This window comes from Anolis carolinensis, chromosome 1 (assembly GCF_035594765.1).
Source record: "Anolis carolinensis isolate JA03-04 chromosome 1, rAnoCar3.1.pri, whole genome shotgun sequence".
NCBI lineage: Eukaryota > Metazoa > Chordata > Lepidosauria > Squamata > Dactyloidae > Anolis > Anolis carolinensis.
In genome coordinates this window covers 125,154,643-125,174,758 of record NC_085841.1, presented here as the reverse complement: position 1 = coordinate 125,174,758, position 20,116 = coordinate 125,154,643, and the positions used below count along the sequence as shown (strand labels likewise).

The 20,116-nt window shown below is 40.6% G+C and overlaps 1 protein-coding gene across 5 annotated transcripts in view; it reads left to right on the top strand.

The window, feature by feature from the left end:
* adgrb3 (adhesion G protein-coupled receptor B3) overlaps nucleotides 1–20,116 on the top strand; it is a 678,053-nt gene that overhangs the window by 365,413 nt on the left and 292,524 nt on the right. For all 5 annotated transcript variants that reach the window (XM_062969068.1, XM_062969070.1, XM_062969067.1 and 2 more), the window contains 2 exons: nucleotides 1,635–1,737; nucleotides 20,070–20,113. In XM_062969068.1, the coding sequence (XP_062825138.1) occupies nucleotides 1,635–1,737; nucleotides 20,070–20,113 (147 nt within the window). The remainder of the gene's footprint in view (nucleotides 1–1,634; nucleotides 1,738–20,069; nucleotides 20,114–20,116) is intronic.

Here is a 20,116-nt window from a genome sequence, read left to right as displayed (position 1 = left end):
CTCCCACTCTCCTGCTCCCAATTGAAAATCTGCTTCTCTATGAGAGTTGTATGAGAGTTGACGGGCTATAATGGAAAGGAAATCAGGGGAAATGACCCTTCTCCTCTCTCCAGCCTGTATTGGATCTCAGCCCCCTTCATGAATCCAAAGCCAAAGACCAGATCCAACTTTGGATGAAGAAAACCAGCAAACATTATAGCCATCATGAAGTAGCCATCTGTTTCATGTGGTGTTTTACTGATGTACATATGTAGTCCCCCCAAAATGTTGACACAACTGTGTATATAACCACATCGCTTGCTTGGTGCTATTGCTGCTATTTCTGCACATAAAAAACATAAAAAGAATAGTGTACAGCTGCCCATATGATCACATCCAAATGTTTTCCTGCAGTTTATCAATGTGCTCATGGAGACTGGTGATGTGGGAGGACAGAAATAAAAATAGAAGGAACTGAAATCTGCAACACATGGGGACATACATAGTGGTTTACGTTTGGAAATAAATAAGGAAACAGTTGAGAATGCCTAAAACGCTAGTCAGGGGATTGAGAACACCAACATCAAGGGAGAAATTCAGATGAGAGAAATTTTGGATGTATCATATGTGTTCAAAATATATTGGTGCTTCTGCTTTGTTTTTTGGGTTTTTTTGGAGGGGATTGGCAGGCAGAATGAACTTTTAAAATATTGACGTTTAGATCTCTGAATTCACCAATAACACACATGCACATCATGAAAAATTGTTCTCCATGCTGATAATCTCAAATAGTGCGCTGGAGTAGCTATTGTCTCAGAGCACCCTGAAGCATAAACTATAGAAAGCAATAAACAGGAATTAATCTGAGGAACTGCTCTGAAAAATAAGGTACATTATTAGTGCTGCTACCCTAAAAATATTATCTGTACAACAGCATTTTAGAAATGAATTGGATAGCTGTGGTTTGATGATTGCTACCTAAGGGGGTCAAGCCATAACTGTGTATTAACTCTCTAACATTTTCAGTGGGCATTAAGACAAGCTCCCAACTTTAAAAAATACATCCCTCAGGAAGGTAGTAGCCCCGGATCTGTAAAAGATCCATGAATTGATCCCTGAGATAGTTTTTGAGCAATCCTGTTGACATACTGATATTTTAAACTGTATGGTTTCTTAAAACGCTCTCCTAAGTTATAGATATAAAAATATGATTCCAAGGAAATTCTCAGTGCTATCATCCATCTTACATTTTTTTTCCGTTACAAGTCAGCAAAACAGCCATGCCAGAACTTTGCAAGAAATATGTTTTATTTTGTGTAAAACAAGCCTATGTGGTTCACCTTGAGATAAATGAATTTACAGTCCTGGAAAGGTTTGCCTGAAGGTTTGTGTTGTCAATCTGTCTTTTTAATCAATGAATCAGACTTTAAAAAATTGCACTTGGATCAGCACAATAGCTCTATTTAATCTTTATCCTGTCTGATAGCAGGGACAATTCTATTTATGACAAATTGCATGTAAGGAAGGGAACTGAGATCTTGTCAAGCCTGTTATATTTTCAAAATGTTCATAATATTTCTCTTTTGCTTTATTGCCTCAAATTATCATTTGAGGGAATGTGGTGTTCTAACTATGTGTGTTTTAACCCTCTGCAGAAATTATACAGTTGTCAATTCCAAAATCATTGTGGTCACCATAAGACCTGAGCCCAAAACATCAGATTCCTTTCTAGAGATAGAGTTAGCTCATTTGGCTAATGTAAGTATTAATTTAGTATATATTCATTATTATCATTATATCCATTACCTTTAGTGGAGTTTTTTTTGGAAAATGTGTTACCAGGACATTTTTAATGTCTTTGTATACATTTACTATTAATTTATTTGCTTTACTTAGCTATTATCTGTAAAATAATTTCTGTAATACAAGTAGAATGAAATGAATTTTACCTTATCTTTTCTGTTCCTATATCTATATATGTGAGCTTTTGTAACAGATATACTGATTACAAAGGCCTGTGATGAAAAACCCTTTTTCAATATTAAAGCTGTTATTAGTGTGTGTGGTTTTGTTTTTGTTTTTTTGTTTTTTTGGGGGGGGGTGCCAAATTTGAAAAAAACCCAATAAAAATACCATATCACACACAGTTCTTTCATATACTTGATAGTTTTATCAATTTGTTTGTTACTCGTTTTTAAGTATGGATACTGGTGCTCCAGGGTGATTTTTTTTGTTGTGTTTTTGAACTGATAATATCAGTGAATTAAAGTGTTTTGGAAGTCTATTAGAAGGATTTATCCCCCTTTTTTCCTTTTAACTCTTAATCCACAAAGAAATCTTATTCACATAATAAAAATGAAAAGTTGTGAAAAATACTTATATGGAATAAATCTCAGATAATCTTTGGGTTTAGAATGCCAAATTCCTATAAAACTAGTATATATGTTTAAAAGGTTTTGGACCTCCAATTTTGCAGGTGTGTATTTCATAATCTACTTTTTAGAAAGAAAGAAAGAACAACTATATCATCAGAACAGTTTTCAGTGTCTTTGCATAATTTAACTGTTGATTTGCTTTGCTTTCCTCTGTAAAGTTAGGCTAGGGATCATTATTTTTATATTGCATGCAGTTTGGTAACTTACAATGGTTATATGTTGCATAATGATAACCATTACATAAAACTTAAAGCTGTGTGACTAATTGTGTGCCTACTGAGCAGCATAGTTTCAGTCAATCATAAGAAAACAGGTTATTTTGTTAAATCTTACAATTATTACATTTTCAAGATGTTGGCTAAGACTTTGGCCTCAGACATCTAGCATGATAAATATTGATACAATGAAGTTTGTATAGTATAAATATGTATAAATATCACATGCATAAAGTATAAATATCACATGGTCTTATAATATGAGGAAAATTCCCTAGTTCATTGTTTTAAATTGGCATATGGATTCAAAAGAATTGGGACCTCTTCATGCAGGGCATTTTAGTCCCATTTTCTCACTTTGTGTTAATGCTTGGACAGGGCCTGCCATGTGCCATCACACAACATATGGCAGACCCTGCCCACATTTCTTCCAAAGTGGAGGGGAAGCACCAAAACGTGCTTCCTCCACCACTACAGAGAGGAAAGTGTGTTTTGGGTAGCTCCAACTAAGCTACCCGCACTTTCCTTCCCACTCCCCTGTATGATGGGGAAAAGGGCAGCGGGGCAACGTGCATTGCCACCCTTTCTCTCATCTTTCCCGTCCCCACCATATGATGGGGAAAGGAGGGAGAGTGGGCTGGGCGCCCCGAGCTGCCCCATGCATGTTCTCTTTTGCCGGCAACTGCCGGCAAAATGGCACAGCCCAAAAGGGCCATGTGAAGAGGTCATTAGTGTAGTACCAAGTTCTTAAAACAGAAAAAAAATTGAAAATGTTCACCAACAAAAATCTGTGTACCCATAAAACTAATATTTCTCCTCCTTTATGTGAGAAAGGAATATTGTGAATAGGTCTTCGTTGCCTGAAGATAACCAAATAGAATTCCTACATCTTATGTTAAATTAAATCAGTGGTTCTTAACCTGGGGTCCCAGATGTTTTTTGTCTATAACTCCCAGATATCCCAGCCAGTTTACCAGCTGTTAGGATTCCTGGCATTTGAAGGCCAAAAACATCTGGAGACCCCAGGTTGAAAACTACTGGATTAGATGCAAAAGTCTAGTAGGACAACTCACCAAATCTTTCATTGGAATTGGATCAAATTGGATCACTTCAAATATATATTGCTCCAATAATGTACATTAGCAGGGCTTTGGGAGTGCTGCATGATATACAATTTTGCATTCCCCTGACTCCAGTCCACAGAGGATAGCGTTGAAATAGTATCATTCATCTAATGTCGATCACATCTTAATTTTATTTATTCTAATTGAAGACCCTTTAGCACATGCTTAATTATCCTCCTGATGTAAATTTAAGATTTAACTTAGCCAAGGTTACATTTTCAATTATGCTACTGGATCATACATACGGAAATGTAAAGGGATCAATTCCAAACAAATGGGATTGTTAGAAGACTAGTAGAAGGGTTTCTAATGAGTTGTCGAAGGCTTTCATGGCTGGGATCACAGGGTTGTTGTATGTCTTTCGGGCTGTGTGGCCATGTTCCAGAAGTATTCTCTCCTGATGTTTCGCCCACATCTATGGCAGGCATCCTCAGAGGTTGTGAGGATGCCTCTGAGGATGCCTGCCATAGATGTGGGCGAAACGTCAGGAGAGAATACTTCTAGAACATGGCCACACAGCCCGAAAGACATACAACAACTCTGGTTTCTAATGAATTTGGCCTCCATGTTGAGAAAAAAAAGAAAGAGATAAAATGTTATAGAACTACATGTCAGGCTTTTAATCCACTCATTAAAAGTATTTTTAAAAGAATGACATGAACCATCAAGGCCAGAGGAAGGTTAGGGGAGAAAGTCTTTAGGAGCCATTTTTGGAAGCTATTTTTCAGGTGTTTATTTTACTGCTCTTTTCAGTAATCTACTGACATAGCGTTTGCCTCTTTGCCAGTTCTTTAAAATGTTTATTAGCTTGGTTCTGGCAGCAAGAATTGCAGGACATTGATTGTCATTTGGCTTTGTCCACCTTTCTGTAACAGGATATTAATGACTACCATATTAGCACAAGGCCAGGAAGTGCTGACAAGCCGGAAAGGCAATAGCCTTGTCAATAACATCTTGGAAGAGCTGCTGTATTCATTTGGCTATGTTTGAATCCAAAATTATCCACTTTCTGCAGATCACAGGCCTGATTTTGTCTTCATTTCCAAGAGATCTTGCTAGCAGAAAGGACAGGAGGCATCAAACAGACACAGTCAAGCTATGCTGGAATTATTTTCTAGAATACAGTAGTTCCAAAAGTCTCAGGTTCATTAAAGCCAACCAAACTCACCCTTAGAATTTAATATGAAGCTCTTTGGAACGAGATTTGAACAGCTTTTGACCAGAGACAGTAGGATCATTGGCATTTTTCACATTTGGAATTTGCCTAATTTCGACTTCCTAAAGGCTTTGTCTCCAAATCTGGAATGTTACTGTTTTGGACTATATCTTTCAGAGGAAAGAAGCCAGAATAGCTTTTGATCAAAACAAAACAAAAATAATAGCTTTTGAAGGCTCTAACCCTACACTTGCCAATTAGTAAGTGAGAAGGGTGGAATATAAATACTGTAAAAATAAATAAATAAATAAATATTAACTAGAACAAAGATTGACAAAGTCCAAACGTTTTTGAGCACCAACTTCCAGAAGCCATAGCTAGCATGGCCAATGCTAACAAATGGTGGAAGATGCAGCTCAACAACATCCAGAGGATCATATTTGGCATACCAATGGCGTAGTGATGAACCAATATTTCTAGACCAGAATATGTTGTCTATGTGTATGCACGTGCCTTCAAGTCACCTGTTGACTTATGGTGATCCCATCAATTTAATAGGGGTTCTTGGGAAAAGAATATTCAGAAGTAGTTATCCAGTTCCATCCTCTGAAACATAGCCCACAAAACCAGGAATTCATTGACGGTCTCCCATCTAAGTACTAATCAGAAATGATGTTGCTTAGCTTCCAAGATCAGACTGAAGCTGGGACCTTGGAGTATTTACTATTTACTATTTAGGCCATTGTGATGGTAGAATGGAAATATTTCAGCTCTCCCACTATCTTTCTTTCTCTCTGCCATACATGTACATACACACATACATTACACAGGAGCACATACTTTTTTTACTTCAAATACTGGTGGACAGAATCACAACCCTTTCCATCTCTGCTGTATCAAAGTATTTAGAAATATTGTTCAAACTATAAGGAAAACAGAGTGTGACAATGGTTATGTTTACACACTGCTTTTTAAAAAACAGAAACAACCAAACAAACTTGGGCATATAAATGGAGCCATGTAAAATTCCTGCATTAGCTCCACATCAGTAGGTAAAAGGTTTTCCCCTGACGTTAAGTCCAGTCGTGACTGACTCTGGGGGTTGGTGCTCATCTCCATTTCTAAGCCGAAGAGCCAGCATTGTCCATAGACACCTCCAAGGTCATGTGGCCGGCATGACTGCATGGAGCGCCGTTACCTTCCCACCGGAGCGGTACCTATTGATCTACTCACATTTGCATGTTTTCGAACTGCTAGGTTGGCAGGAGCTGGGGCTAACAGCGGCCGCTCATTCCGCTCCTGGGATTTGAATCTGGGACCTTTCTGTCTGCAAGTTCAGCAGCTCAGCACTTTAACACACTGCGCCACCACCAGGGGCCCCATTCACATCAGTAACAAAACCTAATAATCTGAAACTCCAGATTTCAGAGTCACTCTCCAAGTATTGATAAGTAGCACTATTTTAGTGAAACAGCACTGATGTGGCATCAATACTCTATTTAAACTGTCTATCTGCATGTTTGGGATTGAAATATTGCTAAGTCTTATTGCAAGAATTTTGTTATTACTGCTTCGAATGAAGGAAAAACAGATTAAAAACATTAGTTGGAAATGTCGTGCTAATTAATCAGTATCACTTCCCCCATTTGCTTCTTATTTTTTTCTCTTTTTCCTTCACAATAATTTACCTGAATTTAAGACCAGATAGTATTTTTGTAATTAAAATGTCTTTATTCAGCACAATTTGTCTTTGAACTTTGTGATTTATTTAATAAGATGAAGATAATTTTGCTTCAGCTGTAGGCCTTGAATGTTTTACATCAATGGCTCACAAAGTACTCATGTTCATCCTTGCAATTAAACAGGGTAATTATTTAATTAAATTACTGACTGAGAAATAAAATCCTGTACTTTCATTAAATTACTCTTTTCTCATGTTACAGGGATAACAGTTCACTATGATATATAATTTACTAAATCATCCCTTTATTGTTTAATTTCATTGACATGATCAAATGAATATAAGAGATTTAAAACTAACTTTAGTGGGGGGCTGCAGCTTTATTGAGAAACCAGTTTTGATTAAAAAATAAATATAATACCAAGATACTAGTATAGTAAAAGTCATAATAGAACTGGTACCCCAGTGGTCTTCCGTCCATGGACTGATGGACCACAGTATCTTTTGCTGCACAAATCTTGTTTTATTCCACATCTAAGTACTTTTAAGGCAGGATTCTGCCACCACTGTTCTTTTCAAAAGAGTTGTACCGTAAGTGTATGATATTGAGTTCCCTTTGTAAGGCCCTCAGTCACTAGCAGGTTATATATATCACCTCATTGTGAAGAAATGTTTTTGGTTTTAGCATTAAAATAAATTTAATTAGAAAAACAAAAGAATAAAAACCAAAGCAAAAAGCAAACAGGTGAATCTTTTAATATGCCAGGAAGTACAAAAAGATAAAATTAAAATCATCACCTAGTGCCAAAGGTCTTTCAAAAATAAGTGCCAGGTAAATTCAAATTTAAGTGCTGAAGCCTAAAAGCCCTTTTCTATGGTTGCCACCGATCTAGAATCTCAGTAATACAATAGAGTTTCACTTATCCAACATTCGCTTATCCAACGTTATGGATTATCCAACACAGTTTGCCTTTTAGTAGTCAATGTTTTTGTAGTCAATGTTCTCAATACATTGTGATGGTTTGGTGCTAACTTTGTAAATACAATAATAAATACATAACGTTACCATGTACTGAACTGCTTTTTTCTGTCAATTTGTTGTAAAAATAATAATCTTTCATTGCTTAATTTGTCAAATCATAATGTAATTTGATGTCTAATAGGCTTTTCCTTAATCCCTCCTTATTATCCAACATTTTCACTTATCCAATGTTCTACCGGCCCGTTTATGTTGGATAGGTGAGACTCTACTGTATAAGATAACTTCCTCTTTTAAGGGAAAAGACTGAACTGCTTCTATGATCAGTTATTGCTACAATTCCACCCAATTCATACTAGGATTAAACTTCAATTATTGATCTTCAGAACATTTACATTAAGTGGTTCCAAATAAATACTGAGAGGCAACAGAAAAAACTGTCAAGGTCACACTCACCATGTCCTTCTGCCATGATCAAGTTTATCTAATCTAGATCCAGGATTGCATCTAAATCAGGCATGGGTAAACTTTTTTGCCTTGGGGCCACATTGCAGGCTTGACCAGGAGGGTCAGGTCAGGAGGGAGGGGGTCGGGCACATGCTGGGTGGGGGGCATGGGAGAGGCTGGGGCCAGGAGGGGGCAGGGCAGGACCAGGTCATCCTCAGGTTGTCCTTCCCGTATAAGGACGGGACTGCTTGCCCCATCGTTATGCTGGGAGGAAGGTGGGACACGCGGTGACTGACCCGACCCTCCTCCCATGATCCTCAGGTTATCCTCTTTGCATTATAGCAGAAGGAGGGCAAGAGAGGCAGCGGCTGAGAGGGATCCAGAGGGTTTTCAGCCACCCCGTGCCTTCCTCAAGCCATCTTCCTGGCATAAGGATGCGGCCACTTGCATCGTCCTTATGCCAGGAGGAGGGCAAGAGACATGGTGGCTGAGAGTGCTCCAGAGGGGTCTCAAATACTATGTGCCTTCCTCCCTCATCTTTTTGGCATAAAGACATGGCAGGCCACCATGTCTTTCTGCTAAGAGGATAGGGAAAATGAGGAAGGCAGGGGGCCGCATCTGGCCTCTGGGCCTTAGTATACCAATGCCTGACCTAAATAATATATGAACTGATGCAGTAGGAAGAGGTTAAAATTTGTTTAGTATTCTTACTTCCTCCTAAAGGCCAACAATACACACCTGAGTAAAGCTCAGGTGTCTAAAATTATTCCTGTTTAATATTCCTTTCTGTTGGTTTACACAGTTTCTTATCCCAGACCCTAATCCTTTTTTATGTTGTGCTTTATTCATTAATGCTTTGTAAAGGTTTTGTTTATGCTTGGTTCTGCTCCCTATAATCATCTCACATATCAAGGGCTCCCCAGGAGGGAGCTGTCTAATAATCATATCTCCCTGCATCTCACTAATCTTTAGTGGCTCCTGCATATAATAAGCAAGTTGTTCTCCCCAAAAGAATTATTGTTTCTAGTTAGCTGGCCTGCATGGCACTTTCCCACAAAGCAGGAAAATTGATTCCCATAGTTTTCTGCATATGCTAAACTACTTTTTTATAGGATAGGTTAGTATTCAGGTACGCCATTGATCTCATATTTTGGAATATGTAGTTTACAGTAGATTTGTTTGACTTATTCCCCTGATCCCATTATTCTCAAAGCCACACACCACACAAGTTGAAGATTATTGATTCCACGTGGAACATGTAGACCAGGGGCCCCCAAACTTTTTAAACAGGGGGCCAGTTCATGGTCCCTCTGACTGTTGGAGAGCCGGACTATAGGTTTTAAAAAAAAAACTATAAACAAATTCCTATGCAGTGCACACTGCACATATCTTATTTTAAAGTAAAACAACAAAACAGGAATAGATACAGCCTCAATGTTAATCATAATCATAATAAAAATAATAAAGAGGGTTGGAAGAGACCCCTTGAGCCATTTAGTCCAACCTCCTTCTGTCTTTGTGCATCAAAAGCACTAGAAAGGCAACCCCTTAATAATTAATTATAATTAAATAATAATTAAAATACCATTATAAACAAGCAAAGATTTGGAAGGCATGTACCAGGCAAGGGAGGAGGAGGGAGCTGCCACCGCAGGGGCCATATAAATGGCTTCGATGGGGCATGTGGCCCCTGGGCCTTAGTTTGGGGGCCCCTGATGTAGACTGAGAGAGGGGTGCTCTTCCCCACTATTTCAGGATGAAGGAGACCCCCCCTCTTGACCCCACTACTTGGTTCACAGGCTACCACTATGGTTTTTCAAAAGAGTAAATCACTACAATGGTTTGTATCACAGTGTATTGTAATGTCTTATGTTGCAATAATGAAGCAGCAGGGAGCAAATACTACCAGAGAACTTAAAACTTCTTGGAAATCTCATCACCACTGAAGATAAGCATTCAGATTTCCATGACCCTTGACAGTGAACACTTAAACACTGAAAAAGCCCTTAATATTACAAGTAGCATTCTTAAGCACAACTAAATATCACCTATCAAAGGAGAGATGTGTTATATGTTTGATTTTGATCTTTTGTTCAATTGATGGAGAGCCTACAACATAGACCTTTTCCGACTCATTACTAGCTAGGACCAAGAGACATTATACCTCCATGTAATGCCATCTGTAAGATTTATGATAGAGGCTAGTTTTGCACTGATGGTATTTTTTTTCAAATGGTGGAAAAGTTGAGATTGGGTCCAGAACCTATTCTGGAAAGCTGATCATGTCAGACATCTTTTAGACAGTTCAGTTCTAACTGGAAACTGCACAATCCCTAGTACTGGATGCAGTTATTCATAGAATCAAAAAATCATACAGTTGGAAGGGGCCCTATGGGTCATCATGTCTGTCCACTGCCCAATGCAGGATTTCTAGCTAGAGCACCACCTGCATATTGCTTTTCTTGAAGATGTCCAGAGAATGAGACCTCTCCAATTCTCTAGGAAATTGGCTCTATTGCTGAACTGTTCTCACTGTCAAGAGGTTCCTTCTAATGTTCAATAGAAATCTGTCCTCCTGTGACTTAAAGCCATTACACTTAGGCAATAAAAAATAAACCTGTCCCCTCCCCTCTGTGACACCCATTGAGCTATTTGAAGAGTGCAATCACCTCACCTTTTAGTCTTCCCTTCACCAAGTTGAACATGCCTAGCTCCTTCAACTTTTCATCATGTTTAATTATATCTCCTATCATCACTTGCTAAACTTGCTCCAAATTCCCTATATCTTTCTAAAAATGAGGCCCCTAGAAATGAAAATCAATATTCCGGAGGAAGCCTGACCAATGCTAAATATATCATAGAATCATAGAATCATAGAATAGTAGAGTTGGAAGAGACCACATGGGCCATCCAGTCCAACCCCCTGCCAAGAAGCAGTAAATCGCATTCAAAGCACCCCCGACAGATGGCCATCCAGCCTCTGCTTAAAAGCCTCCAAGGAAGGAGCCTCCACCACAGCCCGGGGGAGAGAGTTCCACTGTCGAACAGCCCTCACAGTGAGGAAGTTCTTCCTGATGTTCAGGTGGAATCTCCTTTCATGTAGTTTGAAGCCATTGTTCCGTGTCCTAGTCTGCAGGGCAGCAGAAAACAAGCTTGCTCCCTCCTCCCTATGACTTCCCTTCACGTATTTGCACATGGCTATCATGTCTCCTCTCAGCCTTCTCTTCTGCAGGCTAAACATGCCCAGCTCTTTAAGCCGCTCCTCATAGGGCTTGTTCTCCAGACCCTTAATCATTTTAGTCGCCCTCCTCTGGACGCTTTCCAGCTTGTCAACATCTCCCTTCAACTGTGGAGTGTTACTTTCCTTGACTTGGAAATTGTGGTTCCATTAATGCCGGCTGAGATGCCATTTGCCTGTGTTGCTGCATCAAGTTCAATTTATGATTATCAATAATCCCATTTCACACATTGTACTGTTGGCCAGTTATCCCCTATCCCCTACCTGTGCATTTGGTTATTGTGGCTAAATGTAGAATTTTGTGTTTTTCTCTTTTGAATTTTATTTTATTAATCTCAGCCGAGTTTCCAAGTTTTATTTTAATTCTTTTCCTATCTTTTATTGCATTAGCTACCCTTCCCAGTTCTGTCTCATCCACAAATTTGATAAGGATTCCCTTCATCCAGTCATGTGAATAATTGATAAAAGCATTGAGGAGTGTTGGCTCCAGAACAGAGCTTTGGGGTTAGATCTCCTTTCAGTTTAAAATGAAGCCCCTGATGACAATTGTTGACCACAGTTTTCCAACCAATTGTGGATGTATCTGATGGGTGTTTCCATCTATTCCATTTTAATCAGTCTGGCAATCATGCAGAATTCTGCTTTAGTACAACCGGAACACAATCTGAGTGAAAGAGGACCTCTTTGAGATATTACTGTGCTTTTCATAATATCACCTGATATAATTATGCTATTTATAGTGCAAGGTAGACATTATGATGATACTCAGAAAACTATATTTCAGGTTCCACAGAACTGCTCTTCGAGCCAAGATATTTAGCTAAGCAAAGGCATATAAACAACTAGAATTTCTTCAGCTTGAGTACATAGGATATAAAGTGTTCAATCAATAAAGAAAAGTGGCAGAGGCCGGAGAAATGCTTTCATGCACATCCTCTGCAATGTGGGTCAGACCGACCTGGATTGCATCCAAAACTGAATTGCTGGGGGAGGTGCAGGAGGAGCTGTTTACACCGATCTCCCCAGATGCTTTTTCTGCTGCATTTCTTAATGATAGTGGCCAAGCTTGGCTTACTCTGTGACCCTACTCTATGAAGTGGGGGCAACAGCCAGCTCTGTGTGGGCATTTCTTTGTTCCTTCCCGACTACCTTCAGTCATTTTTTAAAAGCTCCCTATTGCAATGAGACATAAATGCTTTTAGTACAATAAGTGAGCTGCTGAGAGATGAAGACAAGAGGAAACATCCATCCTCAAATAAAAATGCATCAGAACTATAGCCTGAAACAGTATTTGAAAACTTGGAGAATGGGAAAAGTGGACTTCCTGAGTGTTGTGAAACCACAAAGATGAGAATTCTCAAATTATTCCTGATGCCCCCAGGCTAGTGAGTCCTGGAAGATGGCCAATGATAACCCTTGGTTGTTTCCTCTCCAGAAAGAACTGACTTTGGGGGAGATAGAAAAAGTAGGCTTCCTGTGTGTTGTGAAACTTCAAAGGTGAGAATCCTCAAATACTCAAGGACTGTTCCTGAGTTCCCCAGGCCAGTGGGTCCTGAACGGTGGCTGAACATGGCCAGTGATGCCCTTGGCTGCCTCCCCCAGCTACTGTATTGCTCTGTCAGGAGAGGCAGGGAAAAGGTGTGATTTGGGAAACAGAAAGACTTTCTCTTTTCTGGGAGAATGTGTTTGAAAGCTATTCTTACAGTGGGGATAAAATTGAGTAGATTATTTGTTTCTCCCAGTGGGGATTAATAATGTAAATAAACATGTCCCTAATCAGAGCACAATTTAAGCTTAGTTAGGCATATGATGTAAAATTTATTCCACATTTGTAATGTGCAACAGGGCTGTGCAGAAAATAGAACAGGGTACACTAATAGATCTCTGAGAGATTTGCAGGAGATCAGCCAGTATGTCTAGCTTCCAGTTGTTTACAAAGAATGGCATGAATCTAATGTTTACACCCAGCTAGAGCAGACCCACTGAATCCAGGGGGAATTTGCTAAGTCAACACTTATGTAAGTTCCAATTAGTGATTCTGCTAAAGTTGAGGCTAAAGTGAAAATCGGCCATCATGAAAGATGAAAACCTCAATGAAAAACTCATTTCCTCAGAGTGTGGTGGAGGCTCTTTCCATGGAGGCTTTTAAGCAGAGGCTGGATGGCCATCTGTTGAGGGTGCTTTGAATGCAATTTCCTGCTTCTTTGCAGTGGGTTGGACTGGATGGCCCATGAAGTCTCTTCCAACTCTATGATTCTATGGCAGGATCTATCAACAGGATAAGTTAGGGATGGGCAAAATACAGCCCTGGCTACATATGGCCCCCAATAATGTTTGGTAGCCCTTGATATATCCAAGATCCCTGGGTTTGTATTCTGTCTGTGAAGAACAGGTGCTATATTTCAGGGAAGGAATTGGCAAGAAAACTACATGAAATGTCTAAGGCACCCAAGGCCCATGGGCTGACTCTGAGTTGTCACATCATTATATGTGGCCCGCTAGGGCAATATATAAAAGCCTTAAAAACCTGTGTTTGTTAGACTCTTTACCTTTAAAAACCTGAGTCTGGGCTGATTCTTGAGTGTGGGCTAGCTGTAATTAAGGCTTGCTGTTCTGCCATTGTTTGGAAGGTGAGGCAAGGCTATTGTTATTGAAAGTGTTGGCTTCCTGTTGAAGCTTTCTGAGCCAGAGTTCACGCAGAGGTGAGGAGAGGAAGCAGGAAAGCAGCTTGCTCCTTGGTTTAGGTAAGGCCTGTCTAATATTTCCTTAAAAACCTGAGAGTGTGCACTCTTTTCTTAGATTGCCTACTCTTTTCTTAGATAGCCTTAAAAGCCTTAAAAACCTGTGTTTGTTGGACTCTTTACCTTTAAAAACCTGAGTCTGGGCTGATTCTTGAGTGTGGGATAGCTGTAATTAAGGCTCTGCCATTGTTTGGAAGGTGAGGCAAGGCTATTGTTATTGAAAGTGTTGGCTTCCTGTTGAAGCTTTCTGAGCCAGCGTTGCTCGCGCCTAACGGCACTCGCGAACCCACCACTACAGTAAAACACATTCTTACAGTATATACAATAAACAAAACAACTTTAAAAATACACACACAGGAAGGTGGATAGCATTCTGCCCATAACACACACAATCCTCCTCGGTCACTTCACTCACCAAGAGATGGACCAACAGCAAATACTTGCCACCACATGCACCAGCTGTGGCATGTTCTGCTTTTTCACACAAAAACTAGTCAACTACATCTGCTCCAAATGCAAACAGATGACTCTGATGGAGCAGAGGATCCAACAGCTCGAGCACCATATTAAGACCCTTAAGGACATTCAGGCACTCGAGCTCTTCTTGGACACTGTACAACACGCTGCTGTAGATCTGCAGCCTGCATCACACCAACACCACCATGACCATGATCAGGAACCTTATGGGGAGATCAACTCAAAGGTAGACAACCCTCAGGCTTGGAAGGAGGTCACCCATAGAAGGAGACACAGGACCAGGCAGCCTGCGCAGAACTCCTCTGCTCAGCTGCATTTACACAACAGATTTGAAATTCTAACACCATTAACATACAATCAGGAAACACATCTTGTGGAGGACCACAGTTTCTTAGATACCACTCAGTGGGCCACCCTTGATCAATGCGCAGGGGATAGCCCTGACGGGGACAGTGCATCACCACATTCACACTTATGTAATCATGCAAATGCTCCATCCCCAATCGTAGACCAGGAGCAACAGGAACATCCTTGGGAGAGTAATGGGCTCTCGGATGTATCTCAATGGATTGTCATTGATGAATGCACTGGGAATGTTGAGGAGGAGGACAACACTTTACACCTGCATGATTCACTTCAACAGGAACACTCTTCAGGGGACATACACACTGTCTTGCACAAAAGGGACCCTGTCAATCCTCAAAGGAAACAGGTCTTGGTAGTAGGTGACTCCCTCCTTAGAGGAACGGAAGCCATCATTTCCAGACCGGATGGGATGGCTCGAGAAACATGCTGCCTCCCGGGGGCAAAAATACACCATATCACTCAGAGGCTCAGCAGGCTCCTAAAGCCCCATCACCCTCCCCACCTTATGTTGATTCATGTAGGTACTAATGACACCGCTAGGCATACTTTTCAAAGGATCACAAATGATTTTCGAGCTCTGGGAACAAAGCTAAAACTGTATAATGTACATGTGATCCTTTCATCCCTCCTCCCCGTTGTAGGACACGGCTCTACAAGGGCCGGAAAAATAGTACAGGTCAATAACTGGCTCAGAAAATGGTGCCAAGAGGAGCATTTTGGCTTCCTTGACCATGGTCTACTCTTCCAGGAGGATGGCCTATTGGCAAGTGATGGGGTGCATCTCACACAAGCAGGAAAACATCTTTTTGCACACAGACTCACAAACCTCATCAGGCGCACTTTAAACTAGATCCACTGGGGGAGGGGAACAACAGCCTGACGAACACTATATTACCCACGACCACAGGGAACTGCCAAAAGGCTAAACGGAGGGCTGCACAAACACAGCAAGGACGAAGTACGGAGAGCACAATAATCCCAAATAAACAGCTCAAGGGGAGGTCACAGGGGCTTACATGTCTTTACACCAACGCTCAGAGCATGGGAAATAAGCAAGACGAACTCCAACTCTTAGTACAGCACCACACATACGATGTCATAGGCATCACTGAAACCTGGTGGGATGGCTCCCATCACTGGAATGTAGCCATTGAGGGCTATAACCTCTTTCACAGAAATAGAACAAAAGGGAGAGGAGGGGGAGTAGCTTTATATGTCAAAAACAGTTACGTTGCAGAAGAAATGCAAGACTGTAATCCGGGAAACCAGCTTGAAAGCATCTGAATAAGAATCAAGGGAACCGGGACTCAAAAAGATCTTGTCGTGGGTGTCTACTATAGACCTCTGAGTCAGGATGAAGGACTAGATGAAGCCTTCTGTCAACAGCTGACCAAACAGGCACAAAGAAGAGATATAGTAGTCATGGGCGATTTCAATTATTCCGATATCTGCTGGAAAACAAACTCAGCCAAGAGTACAAAGTCCAACAAATTCCTCACTTGCCTTGCAGACAATTTTATGGTCCAGAAGGTAGAAGAGGCAACAAGAGGATCAGCAACTCTTGATCTAATCTTAACAAATGTGGAAGACCTGATCAACACAGTTGAAGTGGTTGGATCCTTAGGGGCAAGTGACCATGTGCTCCTGGAGTTTGCAATACAAAGGAATGCTGAAACTAAGACAAGTCAAACACGCATTCTCGACTTTAAGAGAGCTGACTTCCAAAAAATGAAGGAATTACTGAGCGGCATTCCATGGACGCCAATATTAAAAAACAAGGGAGTTAAGGATGGATGGGAGTTTTTCAAAAGTGAAATACTCAAGGCACAAATGCAAACAGTGCCAACAAAGAGAAAAATAAGACAAGTGCAAAGAAGCCAGAATGGATGTCCAAAGAACTTCTAACTGAGCTAAAGCTCAAAAGTGACATGCACAAGAAGTGGAAAAGGGGAGAAATCACCAAAGAAGAATTCAAACGTATAGCCAACACCTGTAGGGAAAAGGTTCGCAAGGCTAAAGCACAAAATGAGCTCAGGCTTGCCAGGAACATAAAAAACAACAAAAAAGGCTTTTTTGCTTACGTTGGTAGAAAAAGGAAGAAAAAGGAGGCGATAGGGCCATTGCAAGGAGAAGATGGGGTGATGGCGACAGGGGACAGGGAAAAGGCAGAACTACTTAATGCCTTCTTTGCCTCGGTCTTCTCAGAAAAAGAAAGCCATCTTCAACCTCAGCAACACGGAATGGACGAAGGATTGGGGGAAATCCAACCCCAAATAGGGAAACAAGTTGTCCAGGAACACTTGGCCTCTCTAAACGAATTCAAGTCCCCAGGGCCAGATCAGCTACACCCAAGAGTACTGAAGGAACTAGCGGAAGTTATTTCAGAACCACTGGCAATTATCTTCGAGAGTTCTTGGAGAACGGGAGAAGTCCCAGCAGATTGGAGGAGGGCGAATGTGGTCCCTATCTTCAAGAAGGGAAAAAAGAACGACCCAAACAATTACCGTCCGGTCAGCCTCACATCAATACCAGGCAAAATTCTGGAAAAGATCATTAAGGAAGTGGTCTGCGAACACTTAGAAACAAATGCGGTCATTGCTAATAATCAACACGGATTTACCAAAAACAAGTCATGCCAGACTAATCTGATCTCTTTTTTCGATAGAGTTACGAGTTGGGTCGATACAGGGAATGCTGTGGATGTAGCGTACCTGGATTTCAGTAAGGCCTTCGACAAAGTCCCCCACGACCTTCTGGCAAACAAACTAGTAAAATGTGGGCTAGACAAAACTACGGTTAGGTGGATCTGTAATTGGCTAAGCGAACGAACCCAAAGGGTGCTCACCAATGCGTCGTCTTCATCATGAAAAGAAGTGACAAGTGGAGTGCCGCAGGGCTCCGTCCTGGGCCCGGTTCTGTTCAACATCTTTATTAACGACTTAGACGAAGGGTTAGAAGGCACGATCATCAAGTTTGCAGACGACACAAAACTGGGAGGGATAGCTAACACTCCAGAAGACAGGAGCAGAATTCAAAACGATCTTGACAGACTAGAGAGATGGGCCGAAACTAACAAAATGAAGTTCAACAGGGACAAATGCAAGATACTTCATTTCGGCAGAAAAAATGGAAATCAAAGATACAGAATGGGGGACGCCTGGCTTGACAGCAGTGTGTGCGAAAAAGACCTTGGAGTCCTCGTGGACAACAAGTTAAACATGAGCCAACAATGTGATGCAGCAGCTAAAAAAGCCAACGGGATTCTGGCCTGCATCAATAGGGGTATAGCGTCTAGATCAGGGGTCCTCAAACTTTTTAAGCCGAGGGCCGGTCCACAATCCTTCAGACTGTTAAGGGGCCGAATTATCATTTGAAAAAAAATACAAACAAATTCCGATGTATGACTTATTTGTAGTGCAAAAACAACAACAACAACAACAACAACAATGAAAGAACAATACAATATTTAAAAATAAAAACAATTTTAACCAACATACATTTATCAGGATTTCAATGGGAAGTGTGGTCCTGCTTCTGGCCAATGAGATAGTCAAGTTAATTAGGGTTGTTGTTGTTGTTGTTGTGTGCCTTCAAGTCATTTCAGACTTAGGGTGAGCCTAAGTCTAAAATGTATTTATTATTAATTTACTGCATTTATTTACTACATTTGTATCACACCCTTCTCACCCCAAAGGGGACTCAGAGTGGCTTACAAATTATATGTACATACAATATATTATATTATTAGCATAGCACAATATTAGCATTATATATTACTATATTGATCTATACCACTATACTGTAATATTATTAGTAATATTATATGTAATATAGAATATATAATTAATATTATTATATGGTATTATTATTAGTTATATTGTATTACATTATAATATTATTATCAATATTATATGTATATACAATATATTATATTATAAAACTGAGGGCAGGGGCCAGGTAAATGACCTCGGAGGGCCGCATCCGGCCCCCGGGCCTTAGTTTGGGGACCCCTGGTCTAGATCCAGGGAAGTCATGCTCCCCCTCTATTCTGCCTTGGTCAGACCACACCTGGAATACTGCGTCCAGTTCTGGGCACCACAGTTGAAGGGAGATGTTGACAAGCTGGAAAGCGTCCAGAGGAGGGCGACTAAAATGATTAAGGGTCTGGACAACAAGCCCTATGAGGAGCGGCTTAAAGAGCTTGGCATGTTTAGCCTGCAGAAGAGAAGGCTGAGAGGAGACATGATAGCCATGTACAAATACGTGAAGGGAAGTCATAGGGAGGAGGGAGCAAGCTTGTTTTCTGCTGCCCTGCAGACTAGGACACGGAACAATGGCTTCAAACTACAGGAAAGGAGATTCCACCTGAACATCAGGAAGAACTTCCTCACTGTGAGGGCTGTTCGACAGTGGAACTCTCTCCCCCGGGCTGTGGTGGAGGCTCCTTCCTTGGAGGCTTTTAAGCAGAGGCTGGATGGCCATCTGTCGGGGGTGCTTTGAATGCGATTTACTGCTTCTTGGCAGGGGGTTGGACTGGATGGCCCATGAGGTCTCTTCCAACTCTACTATTCTATGATTCTATGATTCTATATAGTGACATTTATACTGTCTTACAATTACCCTTTGATAGCAACCATAAGGTTGATGTGGTCCTTGGTGAATTGAGTTGGACACACCTGGTCTAGGGTCACCCTATATCAACAAGCAACTTGAAGGCATGTGCATACACAGTCTATGTGACCTCCAAAGGGTCCTAGAGCATACAAGTAGCACCCAAGCTGCCCCCGTTACCTGACATGGTGTAGGTGTGAAAAAAATGATTATCTCTTAAATATACAGTCACAGTATCTTGTGGCATTTTTCTGAAATGCCACAAAATTGAAAATTATGCAGTTCATTTTATTTACTGGAATCTGCATATAATGGCCAATAATTAGACAACACTTGAATTTGGCTTTTAGTTACTTGAATCAAAACAGAATATATACTGTCCTTGAAGATGTTAGAAATTTTCACATCCTTGATCCTGGTTCCCATACTTGTAATCCAGGAAAAAGAAATCCACCAGTGCAGTGTTCTTGTTGTTAGCAAGGGTTGTAAAATTAGTTGCTGTGTAAAAAAGTTCTTCACTTTTGAAAATTCAAGATTGAGAACATTCTGCATTTTTATTATCTCTGCAAGCAAATAACATATTTTGATGGTTATGTATGTTTCCTCTTTCTTTTTTCCAGGGTACGCTGAATCCTTATTGCGCAGTGTGGGATGATTTAAAAATGTA